The 24,424-nt window shown below is 34.9% G+C and overlaps 3 protein-coding genes across 4 annotated transcripts; 2 read left to right on the plus strand and 1 right to left on the minus strand.

Moving 5' to 3' along the window:
* Positions 1-1,893: 1,893 nt before the first annotated feature.
* Positions 1,894-5,933, plus strand: LOC130718497 (uncharacterized). 2 transcript variants are annotated; one of them, XM_057569098.1, is made up of 5 exons: positions 1,894-2,279; positions 2,420-2,490; positions 2,611-2,728; positions 2,840-2,992; positions 5,411-5,933. In XM_057569098.1, the coding sequence occupies exons 2-5, from the start codon at positions 2,483-2,485 to the stop codon at positions 5,672-5,674; spliced, it is 543 nt and encodes a 180-aa protein (XP_057425081.1). In that variant the 5' UTR covers positions 1,894-2,279; positions 2,420-2,482; the 3' UTR covers positions 5,675-5,933. The 2 variants fall into 2 exon arrangements, with proteins under 2 accessions (XP_057425081.1, XP_057425080.1); XM_057569097.1 differs by having other exon boundaries at positions 1,894-2,134.
* Positions 5,934-8,849: 2,916 nt separating this feature from the next.
* LOC130717188 (casein kinase 1-like protein 10) lies at positions 8,850-17,625 on the minus strand. The gene is made up of 14 exons (XM_057567325.1): positions 16,899-17,625; positions 16,742-16,782; positions 16,027-16,096; positions 15,592-15,740; positions 15,411-15,506; positions 12,568-12,638; positions 11,700-11,761; positions 11,516-11,579; positions 11,335-11,419; positions 10,575-10,701; positions 10,393-10,466; positions 10,252-10,315; positions 9,887-10,020; positions 8,850-9,442 (listed from the first exon to the last, which is right to left on the minus strand). Exons 1-14 carry the CDS (start codon positions 16,975-16,977, stop codon positions 9,188-9,190), a joined length of 1,371 nt encoding a protein of 456 aa, XP_057423308.1. The 5' UTR covers positions 16,978-17,625; the 3' UTR covers positions 8,850-9,187.
* A 4,720-nt stretch (positions 17,626-22,345) lies between these two features.
* On the plus strand, positions 22,346-23,533 carry LOC130719542 (F-box/FBD/LRR-repeat protein At4g26340-like). Its single transcript, XM_057570162.1, has 2 exons — positions 22,346-23,065; positions 23,150-23,533. The coding sequence occupies exons 1-2, from the start codon at positions 22,346-22,348 to the stop codon at positions 23,531-23,533; spliced, it is 1,104 nt and encodes a 367-aa protein (XP_057426145.1).
* The last annotated feature ends 891 nt before the right edge of the window (positions 23,534-24,424 follow it).

Below are 24,424 nucleotides of genomic sequence, written 5' to 3' on the forward strand. Positions count from 1 at the left end.
TCCAATTATCTTACAGAAACGAAAACAAAAAAGTTCACTGCTCCTTTTTCCTTTCTGCAGAATCAGACACTTTGTACTTTGTATGTATGTATATAAATTTTGGTGATTTTAAACGATTCTGTCAACACAATTCTGTCAATAGGGGTGGGAATAGGCCAGGCCGTTCGTAGGGGCCTATGGCCTAGCCTACCACAGGCCCAGGCCAGGCCAGACCAAAATGGTAAATAGGCAAGGCTTAGGCTTTTTGAAAAGTCTATTTAGTTAAAAAGGTCAGGCTCAGGCCATTCAACAAGCCTTGTAAGCCTTACAGGCTAGCCTATTTAAGTAAATATGATTAGTATTTTTTTGGTAAATTGTAAATATGATAAGTATAAATATATTTTACCCTTGATGATGTCTATATATTAGAAATTTATTATAATATCTTGATATTATATACTTATTGAGATTTTTATATATTTAAGCAAATTGACTTATATAACGAGTCAAAGTTATAAGTCTTTTTAAAAATGAAGTGTGATTTTAAATTGGCTCTCCAACTCTAAGAAACCAACATAATCTCGTTTAGTTTCTTCACTACTTATTAGCTAATAATATTATAAGTCTGATCGTTGAAAGATTATTTTAGTATAATTTAACCCGTTAGCTTATAAGTTTGATAGCTTCTTTACAGATAAATTTGTTAACAAACGTAAAACTGTTGTTGTGAAACGGGCCTTTAAACAGGCTACCAGGCCAAGCCAGCCTTTCGGAAGGCTCAGGCCAGGCTCGAAAAAAAGCCTTTGATAGGCCATAGGCCAGGCTCAGGCCTTAAGATTTTTAAATAGGCTAGGCCTATTTAAGCAAAGCATACCTAGGCCCAGCCTATTCCCACCCCTATCTGTCAACTTTGCCTGTTGCAACTTGCTTCTAAACATCAAAAGAAAAATACACTCAGTTTTGGTGTTCACGTTCAGCGGTTTTTTTTTTTTTAAAAAAAAACTTACCGGTCCAACCTTAGCTCCAAGTCACCGGTTTTTATACCGACCCGGCCGGTTCAATACGGGTCAATTGCACCCCCGGTCAGTTGCTCGGCTCAAACCGGTAAGGGGTCCGGTTCCCGGTTCAACAGGTCGAACGGGCCGGTTCGAGCGGAGTTTAATAACTAATTGACTATGCTGAACTTCATAACTTATTTTTTTGTAAAATTGAAAATCTAGGCCCTTTAATTTTATTTAAACCCTAATACCAAGGTTCTAAATATCGGTCGCGGCCGCGTTGCGGATTTCGCGATAACGGATATTATCGTTGCTGCGGTATGTGTTGCGCCTATTGCGGTGTGAATGACTCTCAGATTTTCACAAATTATGTTTAAAATGCATAGATCATGTGAAAAAAGAAATATTATTATATAACATACATTATTGATCATAATAGTAACATCTACATTATACAAAAACTCATGACATATATTTTAAATCTTCATAAGATGTCAAAAAGTAAAGAAAATAATTAGAAAATGATTGATATGAATACATTAGTAGCTACTAATATATTTAATAAAATTCATACATTAACATAAATTAAACAATAAGAATCATTCAAAAGAATCATATGTCTATTAAGCTAGATATAAAGCTAGATAATCAAATAAAAAGCTAGATAATCAAATAAAAAAAAAACTACATATAATATAACCCATTTCAGTTTTTTTTTTTAAATCCATATAATCCATTCAACGAATCTGTTATGAGCCCAAACCAACACCCTTTTAAACAATTAAACAAATTAATTCAGAATCAATTCCAGGGAAGGGAAAAACTAAATCATGGCCATAATTTTAGGGAAATCAGAAAATCAAAATATGATAAAATAAATAACAAAACTGACCCCACTTTTTTTAAGAGAAAAAAATCATAATCTTTCCACTCTCCTCCCATTCCAAAACACGATCAACAAAAACCCAAAAGCCAGAGAGAAGACAACAACAGATCTGAAGAGATTGAACTTGAAGGGTGAAGAAGAGACAGAAGTGACGAACTGACGAACTCATCTCAGTTCTCACTTCTCACGGTCAAAGTCTCAGAGGAAGAGAACACATGAAGAAGGGAAGATAGAGGTTTCTGAGTTGAATCTAAGAAAAAGCTGAAATTTGGTACAAGATTCTCCAATTCTCCTTTGATTCTCCTCTGATTCTCTCTAAAATTGATTCTGAAAAGAATAAGTCACGGCAGTAACGGCGTTACAAGGCTCTGTAACGCCTCTGTTTCTGCATAGCACCGAGAAATCGTTCCGTATCGGTAACGTTCCTCGCCGTTACCGCAACATATCGTTCCGATATTTAGAACCTTGCCTAATACCTCTGATTCTCAATCTCACTGAAAATTGAATTTTGAATTCTGCAATTGTTACTCTACTCATGTATTTGCCTTTGTTGTAGAATTGAAGCAGAGACTTTCTTGTCATTGTTACTGCTATTGCAGCAGTCTCTGGTTTCTTCAAGATGAAAATGTATGCCTCCCTGCCTATTCTTTTTGGTTTCCAACATTAATTCATACATACACATTTGTAAGATTCTTTGTCTCTCTGTTTTGGAACATGTTTGATTGATGTTTAGTAATTTTGTCATAGCTTAGAGGCCAATGCCGGCGTGCTCACGAATTTTGAGGTCCTTGATTTCTTACGAGCAAAAGGAGCTTCGAAAGATCCAACAAGAGTTATTGCCAAAGTAACACAATCTGAATACAAGGTTAGGTTTGTTAATGATATATAAGTATATAACCTATTTTGTGGTGAAATTTAAGTTTTTGATAATAGGTTGGTTTATTTGTTGATGACTGTGTTGCATATTCTCTAACAGGTTTATGATTACTTGGTTAATACTGCTGCATCTATTCAAACAAGGGTGAACACGGATGAGTTCTTGAGAAAGATTAAACTGCATGACCTTGCACCAGCTGAGATTCTGAACATGATAAACACTAGGCCAGCTGCTGCTGTTGAACTATTCCCGGTAAGTATCAAAATTTTGTTTGAGTTTTTCATTTATTTGACAGTTGAGTATTCAGCTAGAAGTTACCTCAGTTCTGTATTGCTTTTAGTTTTACTCACATTATCTGCAATGTGTTTTCTCTGTTATTTGTCTTTAGCTTTGAATTATTGGGTTTGAAGTTGTGTTGTACACGTGTTAGCAGTAACATATAAACAATACAAATTTTGTGAGAATGAATAGGTATTATAACATAACTCCTACTTTTGTAAGATGACAAAAACGATGAAATCCTTTTTCCAACTAGTGAGGAAATGACTTGTCAAGTTATATGCTACTACCATAATTCAAACTTAGTGTAATTCATGCTTTTTAATGACTAAAATATTTACACAGCTGTGGTTTTACCAAAATATAATTTGGTTATATATAAGCAACTGTTTTAGGTAGGAACAAGTTTGGAAACCTGCTTTTCTAATAACTTTGAAGGTGGAGAAAAAAAAATCAAGTAACTAGTTATACCTCAATCCATATACCAGGCCTAATAGCATAGTTAGTTGGTTACGTAATAGCTTAGTTGGTTAGTTTAGGTAGTTAGAGAGTGAGAGAGATTTTATAAATCAATGAAAGTTCAGGGAGAGACTTTACCTTATCATTAGTGCTGTTACTGGGAATTGGGAGAGGATGACATTGAGGCTTGTTGCCTCTTCCTCTAGAATTTCCAATTGTAGATCTGCCTCATTTGTTGGAGTATCTTCCATGGCCTCTATTGAACTGCTGTAGTTGAACTAAGTTTGCAATAGCTTACATTGAAAATGCATTGGTATTCTTATGTTTTTCTATTTGCTCTTCTTGGGCAATCAACAAAGCTTCGATCCCAGCAATAGAATAGGGTTTATTTTGTGACATTAAACAGATCATACTCATCAGGTAGTGCATCAAGAACCACCTCAATGTGTTCTGCTGGATTATTAGAGATCATACAGCAGCTAGCATATCAACGATTTAGGTGTAATTTTAGTGGCTTCACTTTTGCTCGAGTTTGAGAAACAAAGTATACACCTCAAATTTATTCCAGGTCTGAAATGAATAGTTACAACCAAACATTCTTGTTGTGAGACTCTTATGACATTGATGCTAGCAATCAGGAGAGCAGAGGCTGATTTGTTGCTCACAGTTTGTATACTCTTCATTGACTCTACCGAGCACTTCATCTTCCTCATTCGAAAATTCAGGTGGTCTTCTTCTCAATGGTGTAATTTATTGCTGCGATTTGTGTCTTCTCATCAGTCCTATAACCTGTTGCTCCCATAGTAGAAAGTTCCCATCCAGCTTAAAACTGCATTGGAGAAGGTTTGGGCTATGATTTGGAGTGGAGACACCTAAGGTCAAATCTGTTTGTTATTAAAGGGTCAGAACGGTATAGCTCTTATACCGTGGGGTATCTCAACTCTGAGAAATTGAGAATCTAGGGAGAAAAGAGAGAAACGAGAGAATAAAAAAGAGTGCGAAGAAGAAACTAGGTGTGATTTCTGTTCAACTTATTTCATACGGGCCTGTATATGAAGGTTATTGCAGATATTTGATTCTGTTACTAACTGAAGCTAACTTGTTTCTAACTAGGTCAAAAGAATAATTAAGCAAATTACATGAGATTTACTCTCATTTTTTGAATTAAACATCGACTTCTAAATTTGATTTTAAAAACTTGATTACATTCAGACAAGCAGTCTATGACCCTAAAAAGTTTATGGTTTCTAATTAGTGGTTTATATGTGAGCGACAATCAAAATATCCTTTGATTTTCTGTTATAAAAGCACTTAACAAGTTATGCTGCATGGGCTCCTTGCATCCATTTGTAATCTGAAACAACATTGATTCCTTGGCCTCATGATGTGATATCTTATCACCCATGTTAATCCTTGGATTTTACTACTCAATACTACTGAGAAATGATTTCCACGACTGTATTTCACAATTCATTTGTGATTAAGACCACTGGTCATATATAAGAAGGAGCATTTGTTACTAGTTTTTAGGTTGGTCTCTAGTTTGCAACCACTAAGGAATTTTGCTTACATGCTTTAATCAACTGTATAATATGCCGTTTCAAACTTCAAAGATATCAAGAAATGTAACCTGCACTTCAAACACAAAGGCTTTGGCTTTGGTTTTGGGCATCGGGGATAATGACTTCTGTAGACCTGTTCATAATTTATCGGCAAATTTTGCAGTAGTTTTTGTGTATTTAAACTTGGAATAAGCTCTTTAGAGATTTTCATTCTTCAGGAGCAATGTGGGCTATTATCTATGCCCGCTTTTACATTCTAGAGTGACTTAAACTGATTATCATATATTTTATTTTGAGTGCTATGTCTTCTTCAATATTATGTTGATACCCTCGTGTCACTGTAATCGTCATTCTAACTTTTATTACACAGATCATAGAGGAATGTGAGTCCCGTTTTCCAGATGAAATGGTTGAAGAATTAGCAGAGCTGGTCAAGAAAACATTGCTGGGGCCGCCTGCCAAAAAGAAACCGGAAGAAATCACTGAGGGCAATGAAGAAATGGCAACACTGAAACAGGAAAAAGATAATGAGAATCCGGAAGAAACCAGTGAGGGCAATGAAGAAACAGCAACCCTGAAACATGAAAAAGGAAACGAGATTAATGAAGGTGCAGAACAAATGGACAAAAGTTGAGATCCTTATTGCGACCATAGTATTTTATGAGTAGCGCCAGAGTACAATGGAATTTTTCAATCCTCTATAACAATGCCATTTGGTTTTGTATATGGTTAGCTCCTTTTCTTAAATCTTTTTAGTATACAATTGAAAGAAAGAGAAAACTATCAATTCTACGCAATTGTTACTCACAATCAAAATTCTAGGCAATTGTTATTGATAAGATGTTCATCTAATTAGTTTTCCCATTATAAATTGGTACAACACTTTCAATTTATTCTGCATTAAATTTTTATATATAGACTACAGTTTGGGGATCAATGCGATGAGCATGTACCGTAGCCCGTGCACGGGCATCTTTTTAATTTTTTATTCTATTTTTAAAATAAGTTATAGAAAAAGATAAGTTGTAACTATATATCCACCCGGTTATCTAATAATTTTGAGACCTCACCCTTGAAAGCGAGATACTCTCTTTTAACACTTGCTCTTTTAAGGTGTCACGTCAGTCCTGTTGCAATAAAAAAATTGTCCTTCTCATATTCGCGTACCCCGTGTCTTTCATGCTCTTCTCATTAGACTGGTCTTTGCTTTGGTTTGTTGTGTCTTGCAATTGTCTCACATTTACAATTCTCTCACACTCTTCTTTTCTTCAACTTCAACTTCGTCTCTCACCTATATCGACTCAATTCCCGCCCTAATCCTAATATGGTTTTAGATGTGAGTTATTGTTATATATGGTTACAACAATCACCTACTTTAATTGATCATTGTTGGTGTTATTGCTGTTAGAGTATTTTGTCATCACTGTTAGTGTTATTATAGGTGCAAAGTTGTTTTGAGGTGACAGATATTTTGCTCAGGCTTTATTGATGTTAAGTAATTTATTTTTGCCAATTCTTTTATCTTCTTTGTTGTTTCTTTTCTGTGTATGCGATTGATGCCTGGTTTTCCTTGATTTAAACATCATATATTCTTGTTCTGTTTTAGCTAGAGCCTAGAGGAGTTTGTTAGCCTCCTGTTTTCCTTCCTTGACCAAGGAACCATATTGGGCATGACTTTCATCATACTGAATAATAACAATGTTAAGAGAGGTGGTCCAAATGTAACATCAAATTCAGACTTGGCGTCTGTACTTGAGAAAGCAAAGGAACTCAATCTCCATCCCCCATGATTCGTATATTATTATCTAAATTTAATCCATGGCCATCTTTTTGACTTCAAATTATAATAAAGTTTTATTTCTTTATTCCATATAAGAATTAATTTATCCACAATTTTTTTTGAACCAATCCACAAAATTTAATCTAAGAAATTCTTGTTCAAAAAAACATCTAGATATTCATTTTCTTTTATTTTATCAATTTAATGTAATAAAACTAATTAGTCTAAACTTTAAAATGTTATCTTACCCAGTGTCAATTTGAAAATACATTAAAATATTTAATTGCTATACAATAATTAAAATAATTATGAAATATTTAAAATAAAATAAAAACATCCGTGCAATCTCGTGCATTGCACGGATTACTTACTAGTTTGATAGTATTTTTTTTATTAATGTATTACAAAGAACGCAGAGTAGTTGTTATATGCTTTGTTTAAGATATATATATATATATATATATATATATATATATATATATATATATGTGTGTGTGTGTGTGTGTGTGTGTGTGTATGTATATTAATTATATATATTATTGGATTAATGTGAAAAATATTTAAATTTAAACTTTTTATAATTTTTGTATTATTTAAACTTGTAGTTAACATATTTTAATAATTACCTATATTTTTTTCAATTTATCATTTTAAAATTAAATATCTAAGGGATGAAAATGCCAAAGATCACAAATTTTTGTATTTTATGAGCAAGAAAATATGTATTACAAACTAAATTCTTTTGAAAATGTTTTTCATTTCTTTTTATCATTTATGCAATAATTGTCAATTTCGGTACTGTATGAACTTTTGTGCTTTTAAAGAATACCTTTACTTTAGAAGTCATGGAAAATGCTTACCCCAAAAAAAAGTCATGGAAAAAAAGTAAAAGTGAAAAAAATATGGCAAGTTCGCACTACATGTCGAGATAGTAAAACATGTAGGATAATGTTTTTATCATTTAATAGTAAAACATTGCTTATCTATCATTTATACATCGAAAAGTGTACACAAGTATAAGGTAAGAGAATGACTGAAATCATTTAGACACTAAATTTGTGGCGGTTTGAAACCATGACCTGCAAAGATTTTAAAAAAAGAAGAAGGGGCATTGTGACGGTTTGAAACGGCCACAAGTCTTTATGTCTCTAATGTGTTCCTCATTTTTGGATGTCGATATACTTTATACATATATTTGTCATAAGCCAATCTCAAGGAACTATAAATTGATAAATAATAATAAATGCTATGTGCTACAAAACAATCGTGTCACTAACCTCAACTCTTGTAAGTCTTGAAAAGTTGCTGACGATATCACCGGGAACCCTTCCCTTCATAACCATTGTATCATCCAATGCTTTAAAATTCAGCTCGGTCATCAACTCGGTGGGGGTACTGAGCTAATGAGCCACTGGTTGGACCAGTGAGTCACTGATTCAAATGCTTAACTCGGTGTATATTAAAAATTTATAATAAAAATCAAATGCAATATGAAGTTAAGATAAAACTATTAAAAAAAGTTATTAATCACTAAACTATTTCGTCGTTCAGTAGGAAAACTCTCCCTCAACTCCCTTGAAGTCTTGTGTTTAAACCATCAGCACCACTTTTTTTTTGAAAATAATTACATGATTTTACTTTTTATATCATAGCAGATAGTGGTAACAAAGCCTAAGGTTAGGGACTATTTTTAAACTATTTAAATAAATAAAAATGCTTGACACCAAAGTTCTGAAAAAGGGGGTCCAAAATTGAAACTTAGAATTTATATAAAGACAATTATTTAACCATTTTATTTTTTACAGAGTTCAAAATGATTTTGTAAACTATAACATGGGGTAAAATTTTAAAAATATCCGTAAACAGGTTTATTTTTCACGGAGACCTAGTTTTATCGTCTACAACAAACAAACAAAAAATATTAATGTGAGCTAAAATTTTACGTGTTATAAGATTTCATTCCATCTTACAGCACTATATGATCCATTTGTCATACGAAAAGGATGAACAATGTCAACAAACAATAACATGGGGTAATCACAAAATTCATTGCAACTCAAATTTTATCTAGAACAGTAATTAATATGAAAATATTCTTCTTTGAGTTATATCACTGGCACAATTTAAGAACATGTTTACATAGGCTGAGAAATCTTTTGAAGCATTCCTGAGGGCAGATTAAAGTCCACCTTGGTCCAAAAATATGACCAGGAGGTCATGCCATTATGACCTCAATTGTAATTCAGTGACATCCATGAACTTGATTCTTTGGTTTCCTTCCATAATTTTTGACAATCTAGTTGCATCTCAGGTGTGTCAGAATTTTTGAAACGACAGATAATAATAAAAATGACACACCCTTGATCATTACTTCCTGATATTGAGGTGCTCAAAGCTCCTCAGAGGATCATCACGGGTGCCTCTAATAGACCCGTTGCGAGTTAAAGTTGCTTGTTTAGCCTCATACCCAGTTTGAATTCTGTGATGTGTGTTGGATGGACGGCCGCTACTACCTGAGGTTAGCCTGCCTGTATAGTCGCCTGAAGAAAGTGGCTTGTTTGATGAGACCATGGCTCTTTTTGAAGTGCTGGCATGCCGTGTGGATGTGTGCTGGGTATAATGCTGTCAAATATAAGGTAATGTTAGACATAAGAATAATTGAATAAACAAATAAAAAGTAACACTCAAGACTCAATGAAAATCAATGATATAAGATAATATCATTTGAATCAGCTTCTCTTTTCTCAGAATCAATTCTGACTTCCATGATAGTGGTTCAAACCATAAACAATCCATCGGATAGATACAGCATGCAACATTTCCACAGATCATTTTCTGTTTGCTTGAAGAAATTTTTTCTTATTTTACCAATAATTTTTTCCAGTTTTCAAATATTTGTACAAAAGAAAACAATATTTTGGTGTTTTCACCATTTCTTGTACAAATATTTGAAAATAGGAAAACATAATTAAAAACAGGTCACAGGTGACATGTTTGTGATTACTGATTAGTCAAAACATGAAACGGAAATTAACATTTTCTCATTTTTGGAAAAAACAATATTACCAAATCCTTGTGCACTGGTACATCCTCATAAGTCCTATGTCTGGCATGATCAACATGAGGAGAAGCACTTGTGTGGTTCCTTCGGGAGAAGGCTTCCACAGCACCAGAGAATTTCTCCCGAATCTCTTTTCCAACTGAAAGAAATTGCATGACCAATTATGATATATAAAACAATTTTGAGATAAGTAAATTAGTTCCACTATTGATGAAAGCAATGAAAAGGTAGATATCTACAGTTGCAAGCTATCATACTTATTTTCTGGCACGCCGTGTATTAAATTCAAAATCCGTGACCGAGGTCAGACTCATTAAGAAGTAGCAGAACACCAAATTTCATAATCTTATTCATCTGAAAGAAAACATACCTGAGATCTTTTCTTGCCGTTGTAAAGGTGTAGCCGGATTCATAGCTGCCTTGCCAGATCCATGCTGTTTTTACACCAACTACAGTAAGCAACCAACAATAGATAGAAAAATCTGAAGACACAAGATATTTAAGTACTAACCCGCCCTCTAGAGCTGCCACTAATCTGTGGATACTTCAACATAGTCCAGTCAAAAATATAGTCAAACTGATAGCCTGAATGAACAGTGTTCCAATCAATTCACAACCAGTCAACCACTAAACACACAAAGTTTCAATCAAAATTCACTGAATGCACTGTAATTGGATATTCAGGTAACATACCTTCTCGAATAAATAGATCTCGGAAAAGTCTCTTTAAATATGAGTAATCTGGCTTGTCCTCAAACCTCAATGATCGGCAATAGTGGAAGTATGATACAAACTCAGAGGGATATGATTTGCAGAGAAGCTGTTCATACAGATTGAACATATAATTCAATAGGATCAGTAAAATTAAGATCGGATCTGAGACAAGAATGGGTAAGGAAGATTGAAAATTTTACAAGTAATGCAAGTGCCAGCGGTCGAATGCATGGAGAATAGGGTACATAATTAAAAAGTGAACTCAATCTGAGAGCATTTAGTTGATCTTGGTATTGAATAGGTAGAATAAGGCCCCAATTGGAAGAGCTTGTTTGAGCTTATCTTAAAGCATAAACGCTTATGCAGGTGTTTAGGAGAGCTTATGATCTACTTATAAGTTGATTTGAGCTTATTTTCATAAGATGTTCATATTAGCTTATGCCTATTCATAACTTACTTTCATCTTATTTTAATAAGTTTCTCAAATTAACTTATGAATAAGCGATTATATGCGATAAGCGCATATTAAGCTGTTTACCCAAACACACCCTAATTAGACTTAGGCATAGCTCTAATTTTCTAATGTACAAGAGACATGCAATCTATCATGGAGCTGGCTTTTAAGCTTGGCTTGTCTTATTTAACCTCCATGGCATCAGAATACCTATCCTAAGTTAAAGTATCAAATCTAGATCTAGTGTCAATTTCACCAAAAAACCCTTACAGATCCTGTTAATACCTCTATGGGAGTTGACACCTTTGTCTCACTGATTTTATCATATTTCTGTTTTTTGGTGCCAGCCCTCAATCCTTGCCAGGGAAGACTGAAAAAGAAAAATGAAACAAAGAAAACCAATAGTGAGAAAAAAAATTGCAATAACATCCAACCTCCACAGGGTAAAGTAGATGCAATATCAAACCTTCCTCTTAGGAAATACATGAGCACATAACCAAGAGATTCCAGATCATCCCTTCTGCTTTGTTCTACCAGCAAAATAAAATACAATTACTTCGTAGAAACCTTCAATTTTAATAATGCAAAAAACCACTTCAAATATTTTTTTAAAAAGAAAAAGGAATGAACCTGCGTAAAATATTACTCACCAATTCCAAGATGAGTGTTGACACTTGCATAGCGTGCTGTGCCTGTAAGGTTCTTGTTTTCCCTATGCAAGGAACACAAACATCACTTAAAAAAATTATAGAGATCAAGGAGGATATCTTTCAATTTTCAAACTAGGGGTTTCAATGCCCTTAGTTCGGTTTGGATGGGTATCACACACTGTTCCACCATAATTATTGGGAGTTTGATATTATTAATGTGAAAGTATACTAATAGTACCTACATTTCAGTGAAGGATTCCCACTAGAAAAATGTATAATAGCCTACGAAAGTAATACAAATGCAGAGAAACAGAAGGAAAAAAAAAAAGATATGTGCAATTATTAAGGCAATACAAGATTTGGTTTGCCTGAGTGATGTTGCTTAACTAAATATTGCACCTAAGGGTTTAAATGAGCTGAACTAGATGTCAATTGTTTGAGCTAGGCTCGTTAATTGGCATCAGTCTCTTCTATTGAACTAAACAAACAAACCAAAGCTCGATGTTGGACTTTAAATGAGCCAATACAAAACTTTTTTACAAGCTTGACATTGATGGCTCGTAAATAGCTTGTTTACTATTATTATTAACTCATTCATTCATTATCATCTAGTGTTAAAAATTAAAATGCATATTGAACACTGTATTGATAAACTTAAAAAAAAACAGTTTAAGAAAACTTTCATAAAACTATAAATAATTAAGCTATAAAAGAGCTAAAAAAGCAAGCTCAAGCTTTAAATTTGGCTCGTTTAAATAAATGAGATAAGCTTCAGCAGTCCATTTATTTCATAAGCCAAGCCTAAACTTCGCACAACTAGTTTACATCCCTAATTGCACCCTCCTGAAATAAAGAGGACGACACCAACCTGTATGGTATATGTCTGTGAGTCTGAAGATCCCTATATTTTTTCGCAAGGCCAAAGTCAATGGCGTACACCTGAAATTTGAATTACAGTTATTTCTTATCAAAATCTATCAACCAACTTCTTTTTAGTTGGGAAAACGAGTAAGATTGTATTAACATAGACAGGAAGTAAAAGATGGGCAAACAAGTCATGCTCCTATAACAGCCATGTAAGAAAAAAGAAAAGAATATCAGCTCAAAATGCTGCCCAAACTAAGCATATACGATGATAAAGAAATATCCCCTACCCTAAATAAACTGATTGCTTTGACCCACAAGGAGGCTACAAAATTAAGTCTATCAAAGGGTCTAAACTCCAAACTTCAGGTTGACGGTCATCTTAATTTCATATATTAACCCTTCTGTGAGTTTAAGGCATAGCATGTTTACTTTAGGAAATATAGTCTTAGCATCTCATCAAAGCTACTCCTCTAATATTCTAGTACTGGATGCCACGACCCAAAGAAGCTAGAGTAGGGAATAATCATTCTGAACTACAATCAAGTATTGTGCTTGATTTCAACAAACTGATGCAAATATCTGGTAACTAGCATTCCAAAAATATGTGCAAACGTCAACACTCAAAACTGAGCACCAACTTTGAAGTATTTTGCTTCCAAGGACAGTACATTTTTTCCCAGAATTATAGAACAAAACTGAACTAAAGAAGAAATGCACCCTACCATAATGTAAACAGCATTATGATATATCATGAACTAAAACCACATAGATGTGATATGAAAATAAGCAACATGCAGTGATGAAATTTGTTTGGGATTGTAAAGGAAGGCCTAGGAAGAAGCAAGAGGAATACTGAACCAAAAGTATATTTTGATGCTTCCTAATGTATGAGAACTGTTTCAATGATCAAATCCTTTTTCTTTATATCAAAGCTAACTAAGTAACAAACAAAACCAACACCACAGATCAAATAATGCCATTACATTCTATCAAAAACCAAATCTTCAACCCAAGGACTCGGCGTTGCATCTAACAAGTTGCAGGTATCAGCCCCACTCATGTGCATGGGGTGAGATAAATAAGTCCTCTGAAAGTGCTCTTTGAGTCCAAAGGTTTTCTCTGCCTTGGACCGGAGTACCATTATCTCACCTCAAAATTTCACAAACCAAAACAACAACAAAACTTCAAAAAGGCTATTTAGATTTGTCTTGATGGCTTCTCTTTTTTCATGGACTTCTACCTCTATTTATTCGACCATCTACTATTTGATAAACTCTTTGGACATAAGGATACTATTCTTGGAAGAATAAAGGAGAAACAAACAAATTAGTTGGTTTTGGGTTTTGACCATTAGAGCGTATCAGTTAGATAAATTAATAGGGGGTGTAAGGGCAGGGGTACCGTTCAGATATGTCAGTTTGGAAAAGTGAAGTGGTTCAGTTGTAAAAAGGGAAACCCCTGGAAAAGAACACTTTTTCCCTATTTCAGCTCAATTCCATTAAATTGATAAAGTAACTTTTTTTTTACCCAATTCCTTTCAAGGTTCCTAACAACGCTTCTTTTTATCAGGGTTCTAGTAGAGTCCCCACATGGAATAACCATTTTGACAAGATTCTATCATCTTCTCTTAAATAGATGCTATTCATACTTTATCTCAAAGGCATTCATTATCTTATCTTTTTGAGTATGTCCACTCATCCACCGCAACATTACCATCTCTATTCGCAACAACACTTATGCTCTTGTTGGCACTTCACTACCCAATGCTAAATCGCTTTCTGAGCTTCAGAGACACCTTTCAATACAAATAATAACACCTGAAATACACACGATCACCAGCACATTCTTGATGGTTTCTGATCTGAATCACGAGCAACATTGAAACTTGGTGGGATCGGACCAGGATCACCGATCTTCCTCTCAGAATCTTATGCTCAAAACTCTGTTACAATCCCAATAGAGCTTATATCCAGGTTGGACTTTGCGACCCAGTTGAAAAAACAAATTATCTTTCTTAACTAGTAAAACACCCTAAGCTTAACAGGTTCAAAAATGAACCCTAATTGAACCTCTCTGTCCTGAGATTCTCGCTTCTTCCTCAGTATGAAAGATCTGAGCTCCACAAAACCTTACCCAGGAAAGTCCCTCAGACAACACGGAGTTTGCACTTCTCAACTCTGTTCGCAGTTTTCAGAGGTCCACTCCCTAACATCTCAAATTCATCTCTATCCTCAAGCTTTCAGAGACACATTTTAAGTTTGTCGCTTCTCCCTCTACCTACTTCATATTTTTGTTCTGATTTATCTCAACCACTAAGCCCCCTCTCAATGCTCTGTTTTGTCGCAGCTCCCCGGCCGACCCATACTTATCTATTTTCTTTTACATTTTGGTTCTGTTATAAAATACTAATTATGTTTTAATTTTGAGCTGTGAAGTATAATGTGTCTTAAGATTTTTCTATTTAATTTTAACTAAATATTTGTATTTCTTTATATCGTTATCATGGGATCTTACAACCCGTGTCATGATCTTCCACTTTACAATTTTTCATCCCTCTCCCGAGCTTAGGTGATCAAGATCTTGACAAATTGCTAGATATGCTCAGTAAGAACACCCAATACCAATAGTCAAAAGATAAATGCTCAAAATTGGCCCTACCAATACTAGTTTTAACCCCACTTCCTATCATAATCCTTTGCCAGGTCAATGATAATCATATATACATCATTTAGGTTTCTCACGTTACTCTCCATCAAACTTCACAAGACATACATTGTTTCTATAATAGATATGAGAATAAAAAAATAGATAAATAAAAATTCATAATCTTCAACAATAACATACTTGATTTGCTTTACGTCCTAGGCCCATCAGAAAATTGTCTGGCTTAATGTCACGGTGAAGGAAACCTCTTGAATGCATATACTCAACTCTGTTAATCTGAAAATGAGAACATGAAGCAGATGAGTAATTAGTTTCACTATTTAACGTAACTTCTTTAACAATAGTTGGCACATCGACTTACTAATTGATCAGCAAGCATTAACACTGTCTTCAATGTGAACTTCCGGTTACAATAATTGAATAAATCTTCCAGACTTGGTCCAAGAAGGTCAATAACCATGACATTGTAGTCTCCCTCAACTCCAAACCACTTGAGATGGGGAATCCCCGCTTCATGAAGGAAAATCATATTGGATTACTCAAGGAAACATGCTGAGTACTTTATAACATTCCTTTAGTTCTTCACTTTGCTTTGAGAGCATGGTTTGAGACAATTGGTTCGTGATCTCATTATTAGAAGATTCAGTTGATGAATCATGTTATTATACTCCAGAGTTCAGACTCCAGAGTCAAGAAACAATGATTAAGAAACATTTCTAACATGAAGCCTCTAGCATTAGGTCAGGAAATACTTATAGTACACTAAATATTAAAGGAAAGAGGGGTGCAGACTTACTTCCTCCTTGAAGAAGCATATACAACTTTGACTCATAGTGAAGCTGTGGGTGCCTGGTTTTCACAGGTTCCTGAATATTTTGGTGAACAGAAAGGGTGATTAGGAATTCGGAAAATATAGAATATCATGAGCAGTTAATATTGGTGACAAATATTCTTTCAAAAACCAGCAAAAAGTAATGGATAACCCCACATAAAATGTATTCTAAAAATATGAACCAATGTGTGCATCCAGCAGCTGCAAAAGATACAGGTACCAGGGTTGTTAATGGCGGATAGCGTAGCATAGCGGCAAGCCCAAAAAACACTATTTCAAGCGCTATAGACGCAAATAGCGGACAATAGCAATGAATAGGGGAGTAGCGGTGAACCCCCAGGGCGCTACGCTTTAGTGCTATTGCGCCGCTATGGCGCGCTATTAACAAGCCTGGTACAACATCGATACTTTAGCAAGTTTGGAGCATCTAGGCTCCATAGATACCATTTAGAGTAATAAACGACCTTATAGAGCACAACACACACATACAAACACATAACAAAGTAAAACAAGGTGATTGTATCATTATATATATTTAAGATGACATGCTATAAATATATTCAGAACCACAACAAAAAGGGTCAATTTATCTCGAAATTCATGAAAATTTTTAATGAAAAATTGAAGCCCACACAGACATAAAAAGGGGTCAAAAGCTTGAAGAAAGAATTTAACATACCAGCTTAACAGCAACCTCCTCTCCAGTTTGTACATTAACACCTAAAAAAGAAAGAACATGTTCAAAAAATATAAAACAATACAATACCATGTAGCAAAAGAAGAAAAAAAAAAGAACAATTGTTTTAAACAAATTAAGGAAACAAACAGAAGCATACCCAAATAGAGTTCCCCAAAAGATCCACTCCCAATTTTTCTTCCCAGTTTAAACTTGCCACCAATCACATGATCCATCATAAAATGATCTTCGATCACACTAACAGCTAGAAGCTGCAATGGCCTTTTCCACCCGGATTTGTGCCCAATTCAGCACAAGATTATGATTATGATTGTGGAGGATCCCAAAACCCCCAACTTATTTTTTTTTTCTAAAAACCTCCCAAATTCAATGAGATTTCACAAACTAGCCAAAAAAATTAGCAGTAAATTGAGGAAAATCAGAAAAAAGGAAAAAGGGTAATCAAAATGAATCAAATTTAGGAAATTAATAACATCCCCTAAATGGGGATGAAATCCTTATTCAGATGAATCACCTCCAACTACATTCCTTCACCCCAAAAACCTCAAACCATTCACCCCCATACCATATGAACTGAAGCCCTAATTTCCAGAAACAATGACCTCATTGACCCATGAAAACAAGAAAACAACCAAGAACCACAAGAAGAAAAAAAAGAAAAAAAAATTGCAAAACAGATTAACGAAGCAAAAGGAAGAGGGTTCTGTGCTGGATCAGAAAGGAAGAGACAAAAGCAGCTCCACAAATCACAAAGGTTGGAGATGAACGGAGGAAGTGGGTCTGGTTTGGTGCGAAGAGAGAGAAAGAAGAGAGAGAAGGTGAAAGAGAAGAATGAGAACAGAGAAAACCTTGTTGTATCAGATTATAGGAAGAGACATTGTTTTTTCTTTTTGAGGCTGTCTTTTTATTTTCAATCAAAATCTGGATTTTATTTGTTACTATTTATTTTTTTATGTGTTATTTTCTTTTTACATATTTAAAAGAGATTAATATCTATGCATTAATGATGTAAATAAGTTTTACACAATCATTCAATTATATTCTTCTTATTTTGCAGCTCATAATTAATTTTGAAGTAAATAATATTTAAAATAGGAAATAAGATCTTGTGATTGAATGACCGTTTTTACGCCGTCGGTTCATAAAAATTAATTTTTATTTAAAATTAATTTCAGATAAATAAATAAATAGATACGTGGGACGACGGGTCACCTGATTCCATCTGTTTGTCGTCCACATTTGCGCTGTCAAAAAGAGACAAAAACAGTTTTTCTACTTTTTATTTTTTTATTCTGTTTATTTTATATAATATTTTTTTTTCTTTTATCCACTTTCTACTTTCTATATTGCTCAGGTCAATTTGCTTCTCTTTTATTTGTCAGAGCAATAGTGATTGATTTTTGTTTTTTCAATCTCGATTTCATTTTTTCTATTAGAATTTTTTTATTAACAAAATGTAACTCTAGTGTAAAGGATGAGTGGAGCACATGTCTTATAATTTGCCAAGTTGGAGGTTTATTTTCATTATAAGTCACCAATATGGAGAAAGAGATCCCTACACTATTATCCTAAAGGGAATTTATTTGGGAGGTAGGGATCTGGTCTAAATCATGAAGATTAGTAAGGTGATCAACACTTTCAAGAAAGATATGGAAAAAAGAGACTCCATAGTCCAAGCAAACAAAATATTTAATCTCGAATTAGATTAACTTAACGCATGGATTAACCAATGAGGCATCTATTATTATTATATGAGTATGGTTTTTATTCCCATGACTAATGTAAGGTGTCCCCTTCAAGTCATTCAGTTTTTCTCCACAACAAAAAATATTATTCCACAATTTTTTTTTTTATTCCAGCTGAATCGAAATAAAACTACACCGAAATTATCATTTAATGTTGTCTTAAATTACCTCCTCACCGACTCATCAATCAGGAAAGAAATATACATGGTAAAAATTAAAATTGATTGATTACCATTACAAACATAACTTCCTTTTTAGAGAAAAAGTTTGATGCACCGACGGTGTAAAGTTTTTTTACACCGTCAATTAGATTTCAAGGATGTGTCACGTCAATTAATGAAATTAAATAAAATGAGAAATTTTCTCACATCCTTAAAATTTGATTGGTTGACGGTGTAAAAAAACTTTACACCGTCAGTGCATAGAAATTAAACTCTAAATTTTATACAAATATGTCACGTATGTTTTAGTACAAGTTTTTTTTTATTAAGTTGTTATCGCAATTCTGACCTTAATGTGATGAAGGTCCAAGATCTTCCTAAGAATGTGGCTCCTAAAATGCAAACTCTCAACCTAATTCAAACGGTCACTTTATACAACCGAGATCACCCTGACCCTAGTTAGGTGTATTACTTTTAAGTTTTAACCTTTAATAGGTAAAAAATTATAATATTTTTTCAATTCATACAAATAATAATTTTAATAAGAATAATCAAATCTAATGCAAAAGTCAATAAATAAGATACTTGCGTAAAGTAAAAAATAAAAACTGTTTAAAAATCTCAATATCAAATATTGGTTTATTTAAAATAAATCATGGGTGTCGGTGGCAATAATGAAAAGTACATGTTTAAATTCATATATCGAAAATTTGATTCTTTTATTTTGTTACAGGGAGGGGAGAAGCTCACGCACAAAGGCTAACCCGAGACAACAACTAAGCTAGACCTAGAACCAATATCCCTTGCGAGAAGAGAATGACATTCACCAAAGGGACTATCGAAACAGTGGGTACCGTACTGGAGATCAAAGCCAATCCTGGCCAAGTAGTCTGCCAATGAGTTGGAGGCCCGTGGCGTATGCTGGAAAGCGATAGCCCCATGAGCTGCCTGAAGATGGAGGATACTCGTAACTACTTACTCGTACTGGTGTGACCTTGTGTCCTGAGAGTTTAACAAGCACACAACCTCCATAGAACCTGTCTCGACGACCACATGTGTTACGTCCAAGATCATCACGAGCTCCACCGTCGTAGCCACTGCTTATGCGTTAAAATTCGATTCTTATGAGGTGCACTATGGGAAATATTTTTCCTCTTTCATTTCTCTCTCATGATTAAATCAAAGTTTCCTCTCATTTATTACAGGTTTATACCTAAGGCTACAATCTCGTTTAAATCTTCAAGGTTTTCTTGCGCTGCATCTTCTCCTTTATTTTGATTTTTTCAGTGCTCTACAATTGATATTTTAGTGTTGTGATTGCATCTCATGATTTCTTCTTTTCTTCGGACGCATCACATAGGTGATTATTTAATTATTTTTTGTTGCGTGTAATGTAGTCTACTAGTCTCTAATGTGTTTATATTTCCTTTTGTCTCTATATATTATTACTTTTAGTTACAAGAGGGAAATTAACAAATAAAAACCAAAACTAGCTAACAATGTCCACATACAAAGATGCATACACCAACGAAGGGGGTCGACTCCAAATCTGTTTTTGAGCTATGGATAATCTGCTGTATTATTCTTCTCACGATCAACATGTAAGAATTGCACCCGCAAGAACTTGAACACCATATCTCTGATTCACTGAAGAACATCATTTGCAAGAAATTAATTGATTTTTTTTAATTAATAACTCGGTATTAAATACTTGAGAGGTTAAGTTTTTTTTTTACTCTTCAAACTGATTATAAGAATTTTAAATATATGAGTGATTTAAAAAATAACTTAATTTTAAATATATAATATTTCTTCATATAAAATTTAAGTGATAGGGTTTTTAATACTAAACCGCATTTTAAAAACTCTTCCAACTAATAAAAACTCTTCCAACTAATTATAAAAATGGGAACCGTGGGTGGCACGTGGTGAAGTGAGATATTATCACTAGGCACAAGGATTGTGGAGGCTTGGAATAAAAGATATGAATGTGTTCAAAACTGCTTTACTGGGCAAGGCAGTTTGCCAAATGGTGCAAAAACCCAATAAATTGTGGGTTGAGGTTCTTCACCATAAATATGTATGGGACTCTTCGGTTCTGACGGTTCAGGCGAAGCAACGGGACTCACCACTTTGGAAAGGCCTCCTTCGCGCCAGGGACCAAATTGGAAAACGAGTTGTCTTTCGGTTAGGGAATGGAAACACATCTGTTTGGTATGAGGACTGGTGTGGGTCAGGTCCGATTGCTCCCCATTAGTACACATATCTGATCTCAATTTAAAGCTCAAGGATTTAATTCAGGAGGACCAATGGTTATTGGCTCGGCTGTCAACGATGTTGCCCATGTCTATGCGACTCAAGCTACTGGCGGTGAAACCGGATCTCCATGAAGCTCGAGTTGATGCGTGGGTGTGGAACAATGGAACAACAGGTATGTATTTAGTACATGATGCTTATGAGTGGCTCAGTAGCCTGAAGCATAATCCAATGGATGATCGAAAACCAAGTTGGGTTTGGAAGCTCAAAATTCCGGAAAAGGTGAGAATGTTCGTTTGGCTAATCATGCACAACGCCATCAAGGTGAATGAGCGTAGGGTGCGGTGCCATTTGGCGATAGATGCAACCTGTGAGAGATGTTCCAATGCAGCTGAAGATGGATTGCATTGCCTCAGGGATTGCCCCCAGTCTTGGGCCTTGTGGCAGCGTATGGGTGTTGTGAATTGGAGAAATTTTCGCTGTTCTAATCTGATTGTGTGGGTCTCCTCCCTTTCTCGTAGCCTGCTTGGTTTGGAGTTCCTGACAGGTTTGTGGGGAGCTTGGAAGTGGAGGTGTAATTGGATTCTGGACCAGAATAAATGGAACTTTGAAGTAGCTTGGCGCAAAATAACCCAAGACCATGATGACTGGGCTCGAGGTGCTTTGTCTACGAGTTTGTTGTTGGGCCATCCATGGCTGTCACCGCCGCTTGATATGGTCAAATGTAATTCAGATGGAAGCTTTATGGAGCTGGAAAACAGGTATGGTGGTGGTGGAGTGATTCGTGACCACAATGGCCGCTGGCTGGGAGGTTGCTTTGTGAGTGGAGCGGATGGCAGCGCCTTCAAAGCTGAAGCTATGGCTTTATGGGACGTGCTCAAGCTAGCATGGGTGAAGGGATTCCGTCGAGTTATGTATGTGGACTGCGCTGAATTGGTCACAGTTTTGGCGGATGCTGCAGCAATACAATTCCATGCAGAGTTTCTGGTCCTCTCTCAAATCTTGTTGCTGCTTCAGAATGATTGGGAAGTGAAGATCAACTGTGTACATCGGGATAGCAATACAGTAGCGGACCTTTTAGCAAAGCGTGGTGCTTGCAGTAGTTCCTCGGGGTTTTGGGTGATTGATAACCCGGATCATGATATCGAGTACCTACGGTTGAAGGACTCGTTGTCAGTTCCTTAGTTTTTCTTTCGTTTGTTGTAATTTTCCAGCGCATCAAAAAAAATTATAAAAATGTTAAATATCTGATTTAAATAATAAGGTAACTGAATTTTAAAATGTGATCTTTCTATATAAAAATAATAATTGACAGAATTTTAAAGGTAATCAATTTTGAAAAATCTGATTGGGTAATTTCTTAAAAAATTATTTTTAATAAATAGTCACTGAAACGCATCAACGCAGAGCTTCGATTAGCAACAATGGCTTCCAAAAAAAGAGCAACAAAGGTTGATAGGATTAGCAAGTTGCCAGATGAAGTTCTTTGTCACATCCTCTCGTTTCTTCCAACTGAAGAAGTTGTTGCCACCAGTGTTCTCTCAAAGAGGTGGATGCCACTCTGGCTTTCAGTTCCTACGCTAGATTTTGTTCACAGTCGATATGTCTATAGCAACAAATCAAAATCGGACTTTGACTTCATCAACTTCGTGTACGCTGCCATTCTCTCACGAGATTTGAATCAACCCATCAAAAACTTTAAACTCGTCGTAGGGGAAGAATGTCCCTATTCCGATGTCAAGCTACGGTTAAATGCAGCAATACAACGCCAAGTTGAGAATCTTGAAATCCAGTTTTTGGAGCCACAAGTGCCTTGTTGTATTCTCAGCTGCAAAACCCTTGTTTTTTTCAAGCTGAGTGATGTGAAGTTTGATGGTTTTTCTTGTGTTGACCTTCCCTCACTCAAAACACTGCATTTGAACAATGTTGAGTTTGTAGAGCCTCAATATTTGATGAAACTTCTTTATGGGTGTCCTGTTCTTGAAGATTTGAAAATATATGACATATATTTTGAGGATGAGTCTTCATTTGAGGGAAAAGTTAAAAGTTTTCCCAAGTTGGTCAGAGCAGAGGTTTTCATGTATGGTGATTTTCATATTCCTGTGAAGGCTTTTCGCAATGTGCAACATCTTCTCTTAAACCAGGTTTGTGTAGAATGTTTTTAGTTTGTAATTTGTTTCCTTTATATATATAATACTTGTGATTATTTATCTTTAAAACTTTTGCAGTGCCATGGGGACATTCCTGTGTTTCCCAATTTAATTTACATGGAGCTCCACTCTTTTTATTGGAGTTTGGTGCTTGATATGCTCAATCATTGCCCTAAGCTTCAGACTGTTGTTTTTTACCTTGTTGATCGTGAGGACGAGGTTTGGCCATACCCGTGCTTTGTTCCTGAATGCTTTTCTTCACATCATAGGAAGTGTTTTCTTAAAGATTTTACAGGAGTGGAATGTCAGAAGAGATTTGCAAGGTATGTTATGCAAAACTCAGCATCGTTGTGTACCATGAAAATTTGCACTGCGCCAAATCATCGGAGAACACTTGAAATTTTAACAGAATTAACCTCATACCCAAGGAGCTCTGCAGTTTGTGAACTTTTATTTAAGTGATTGATATGTTAGTTACTTGTTAGTAGTTGGAATTTATTCCTATGTGACTGGTTTTGGTGCTTTAGATGGATACAAACTATGTGTGTCTTGTACTATTTCTCCTGTTATTGTTTTGAAATTGGTGATCTCATGCACAACAGCTACTTTTGCCAATGTAACAAACTGAAATGAGAATAGGTTTTCAATTTGTGGTTTGGATGTGTATCTTAGCCCTTTTAACCTTCGCAGAAAAGAATTTATGGAGTATTGTTTGATATTCATTACAAGTACTACTTTGAAGTGATTAAAAGTATGTGACGAAAATTACTGATTTCTTCAAGCTTGAATTGATTCAGTAAGGTAAATTTTATTTTAACATCATTCATGACTCTCTCTCTCTGTTATGGCTAAGGTAGACAACCCTTTGGTATATGTGTTTGAGAGCTTTAACTTAATGCATATGAAGGGGGTATAATTGATGATGGTATATGATGTGGTTAAACTTGATGAAGATTATCAGATTTTGTACCCTTCTAACATTTGAAATTTTTAAAGATTGTGCATAGAGAGAGATCCAAATCCAAATTATAATGTGAATGTGATCTTGCCTTTCAATATCTTAGGCAAGATGATATGTCATTGGATTTGATTACTAAACTTATTACCTGGACAGAAACATATTTCTTGCATTATTGGACCTGCATCTGCCTCCATTGGTTGATAAAAAAATTGGGGAAATTTTTAAAACTCAAGGACATGGCGTGATATGTAGGATGCTAGATGTTTCTAGTGTCATTTGTAGTTTCATTCCTTCAATCTCTCTTCTAACTCATTTCAGATTTTGAAATAAAGATTGAAAAAAAGTGAGTGTTTAAATTTTATAATATTGGAAACCCTTACTAAAGATAGAGT

The sequence above is a fragment of the Lotus japonicus genome, chromosome 5 (assembly GCF_012489685.1).
Source record: "Lotus japonicus ecotype B-129 chromosome 5, LjGifu_v1.2".
In the NCBI taxonomy this organism is placed as follows: domain Eukaryota; kingdom Viridiplantae; phylum Streptophyta; class Magnoliopsida; order Fabales; family Fabaceae; genus Lotus; species Lotus japonicus.